Source organism: Dioscorea cayenensis, chromosome 7 (assembly GCF_009730915.1).
Source record: "Dioscorea cayenensis subsp. rotundata cultivar TDr96_F1 chromosome 7, TDr96_F1_v2_PseudoChromosome.rev07_lg8_w22 25.fasta, whole genome shotgun sequence".
NCBI lineage: Eukaryota > Viridiplantae > Streptophyta > Magnoliopsida > Dioscoreales > Dioscoreaceae > Dioscorea > Dioscorea cayenensis.
Genome location: NC_052477.1, coordinates 12,835,357 through 12,839,263, shown reverse-complemented (window position 1 = coordinate 12,839,263; position 3,907 = coordinate 12,835,357). Strand labels below are relative to the sequence as shown.

Genomic DNA, 3,907 nt, shown 5'->3' with positions numbered 1-3,907 from the left:
GATTCTTTCCTACTGGTAGATCTCTCATTATCTATGTTCGATTCTTTTCTTGGGCTTGGATTTCTTCTCTCACTGATGTCCTCCATTTTGGTACTTTAAGGGCTTCACTTATAGAGCTTGGTATCTGGATATTATCCAAGTTGCTCACAAAAGAATGATGATTATGAGACAACCCTTTGTAAGAAAGAAAATTATACATAGGATGATTTGTACATGTCCTTCAAGCATATCACAAGCATCATTACTGTTTATGTAAAAAATTGCATGTCCTGATTCAAATCGAATAAAAATTTTAAAAATTACATACAGTCAAATCATAATCGAATTGGGACAACATATGGTTAAAATAAATAAATTTCATTATATTTGGATATATTCAAGATAAGTCCAGAAGACATTTTTGAGATAATTTAAAAAATTTAGAATCTGAAGATCAGCCGAAAGCACAGATCTCGAGCTGATCTAAAATATTTAAATCACAAGATCAGTCGAGAACACAGATCTCGAGGCGATCTAAAATATTTAGATCACAAGATCAGCCGAGAGCATAGATCTTGAGGCGATCTAAAATATTTAAATCCCAAGATCAGCCGAGAGCACAGATCTCGAGGAGATCTAGAATATCCAAATCACAAAATCATCCGAGAGCACAGATCTCGAGGCTGATCTAGAATATCCAAATCACAAGATCAACTGAGAGCACAGATCTCGAGGCGATCTAAAATATTTAAATCGCAAGATCATCCGAGAGCACAGATCTTGAGGAGATCTAAAACATTTAAATCACAAAATTACCCTTGAGAACGTATCTCAAGGCAAAAATACCAAATTACAAAATTGCATTTGAGAACATATCTCGAGGCATAAATGCAAAAATACAAAAAAACAAATATCGTTGAGAACATATCTCGAGGTAAAATGAAAATTACAAAAAAAATTGCCCTTGAGAACATATCTCGAGGCATAAAAACTAAATTACAGAATTGCCCTTGAGAACATATCTCGAGGCATAAATGCAATATTATAGAATTGCCCTTGAGAGCATATCTCGAGGCATAAATGCAAATTATAAAATTGCCCTTGAGAGCACATATCTCGAGGCAATCGCAAATCTTAGGGTAATCAGAACACACATCCCAAGGCAACTTGAGAAATGCATATCCCAAGGCACACAAACACATCCTGAGGGGGCTAGAATAAAAAGAATAATAAAATAATAATAATTCAAAATTTCAAATTTGAAATTAATTTAAAATAATAATAATAATAATAAAATAAAACAAAATAAAAAAATAATATATAATAATAATAAATAATAATAATAAAATTTAATTATTTAATTAAAAAAAATTAATTAATTAAAATATATACATATAAACTTAAATTTAAAAAAAAATGATCCTATCCTATTTCGATTTGATCAGCTACGATTCTGTGGGTTTGATCTGCTGTGATCTCACCGGGGGTGGGATTAGGATATGAACGAGAGTGAGATAAGGATAAGAAAGGGCGGTCAAGGAAGGAGGCAGAAAAAAAACGGAGAGGAACATTTTTAAAAAAAAATAAAATAAAATAAAATAAAATTTTAAAAAAAAATTAAAATAAAAGAAAATTTGAAAATTTGAAAAAAAATTAGATTTGATCGTATGATTCTACGAGGGTTTTGATTTTGAAGATAAGAACGGGTAAGCTTTTAAAAGGAGAGACCGGCATGGAGAGAAGAGGGGACTGAAAAAAAGGAAAAAAATCTAAAAAAAGCTATAAGGTATTTTATCTCCTCTCCTGTACTACGGTATATACAAATATATATATAATACATATATATATATATATATATATAAGAGATCGCCCGCCGTTCGTTGCCGTTGCCGTTGTTCACCGTCGGGCATGCTTGAATGGCTGAGATAATGCCGCCAAGCATGCCGCTGCCGTCGCTCATCACCGTTGCCGCTATTCACCGCCGAGCATGCTTTGAATGGATAAGATAATGCACCCAAGCATGCTGCTGCCGCTGCTCGTCACCATTGTCGCTATTTACCACCGGGGCATGCTTGAGTGGCTGAAATAATGCCGCCAAGCATGCTGTTAGACGATGCTACTTCTCGCTGCTAATAATCGCTGTCGCCGCTAAGTTCCCGCAAAGACCCTCTCGTTATGTATAGCACCGAGGGTTCCAAGATCGTCAAAACCTTCCATAACATCCCTGGCGTTGATATTACTAGCATTGAGCGCCTCGATCTACTGAACCTCGCGCTTGGAGGATATTTCGACTTGTTCTTCATCTAAACGAAGTCCTCATTTGAGAAGCTGGACTCAGTTCTCGGAATGCCTGATAATCCATCAAAGAAGAAGGAGAGATGAGTGTCCTGAGGAATGCACCAAGGTGCTCTTCCATGAAGAAAGGATCGGTCCAAAAAAAAAATATAATAAAAATAAATAAAAAGAAGGTTTAAAAAAAAGAAGAAAAAAAAGACCGGGGCGATAAAAAAAATGAAGATTCATAAATAAATAAATAAAATGCATATATTCCGTTTTCCTCATGATCTCTCTCTCTCTCTCTCTCTCTCTCTTTTTCTCTCTCGAGGCGACGATGGCGTCGGAGCAGCAAGTACGGGCATCCCACATCCTGATAGAGCACGAAGGCTCGTGGCGCAAGGCCTCGTGGAAGGACCCCGATGGCCGGATCATTAGCGCCACCACTCGGGACGTCGCCATCCCCGAGCTCTGCTCCCTCCACGACGACATCGTCTCCGAAAGGACCCACTTTGAAGAGGTCGCTTCCAGTTACTCCCACTGTAGCTCTGCCAAGCACGGCGGCGATCTAGGGCGATTTGGACGAGAGCAGATGCAGAAGCCTTTCGAGGACGCCACCTTTTCTCTGAAAGTTGGAGAGATGAGTGACATTGTGGACACTGACAGCAGTGTTCATATCATCCTGAGGACTGGTTGATGCTCATGCATTTGGCCTTCAAACATTGCTATTTGATCATTGTTTTTGAGCTTTTGCCCATCTACGTGCAGGTTTGTTTTTCCCTTGCTGCATGTTCTTGTCCAAATGCATAAGAACCATAAGAACATCACTTGGTATTTGATACTAAGATGACAGAGATGCATTATTTGAGTGCTTTATGTGGCTTGCCATCTATGATAACTTATTCACAGAGCCCTAGAAAACCTGTGTTTGTCAAAACAAAAAAATACAAAAAAAGAATAAATAATAAAAAGAGTGAAAATTAAATAAATAGAAGTGGGGTAGATAACCCATAATAGAAGTACAAATGCTGGACACGAATTAATAATCTGCATGCATATTCATGAGATGAAACTTCAAACGTGCTCATATATATGCATGCAAAATAATGAGAAAGCATGCTATATACCCCATGCATGAAAGAAATAAAATAAAATAATAATAATAATAATAATAATAATAATAATAATAAAAAGAAACAAACATGCGTGAAAACAAAAAATAATAATAATAATAAAATAAATATAAATATAAAATATAAAATATATAAAATAAAAAAATGCATGCATACGTTTTAACGCATGAACATTAAATCAAGGGGATAAACATGATTGCTATGATAGTTGCTCCTTATGGTCTCGGCGATGGAAAATTTGCAGGCAGCTGACAAAATCTTCAACATGATGATAATGATGATAATGCTGCTGCTGATGATGATGATGATGATGCTTTGATGACAATGATGATATTAATGATGATGCTTTGATGATAATGCTGATGATGGTGATGGTGCTTTGATGATGATGGTTATGGTTCTTAAAAAAGTGCATGCAAATTCACAGGCATAAAAAAACATATATACATATATTAAGAAAGCATGCAAAGTAAAATAATAATAATAATAATAATAATTATTATTATTATTATTATAATAAT

At 35.4% G+C, this 3,907-nt stretch overlaps 1 protein-coding gene across 1 annotated transcript; it reads left to right on the top strand.

Moving 5' to 3' along the window:
* The first annotated feature begins 2,590 nt into the window (after nucleotides 1-2,590).
* Nucleotides 2,591-2,963, top strand: LOC120265821 (peptidyl-prolyl cis-trans isomerase Pin1-like). The gene has a single exon (XM_039273799.1). The coding sequence runs from the start codon at nucleotides 2,591-2,593 to the stop codon at nucleotides 2,948-2,950; it is 360 nt and encodes a 119-aa protein (XP_039129733.1). The 3' UTR covers nucleotides 2,951-2,963.
* Nucleotides 2,964-3,907: the final 944 nt, after the last annotated feature.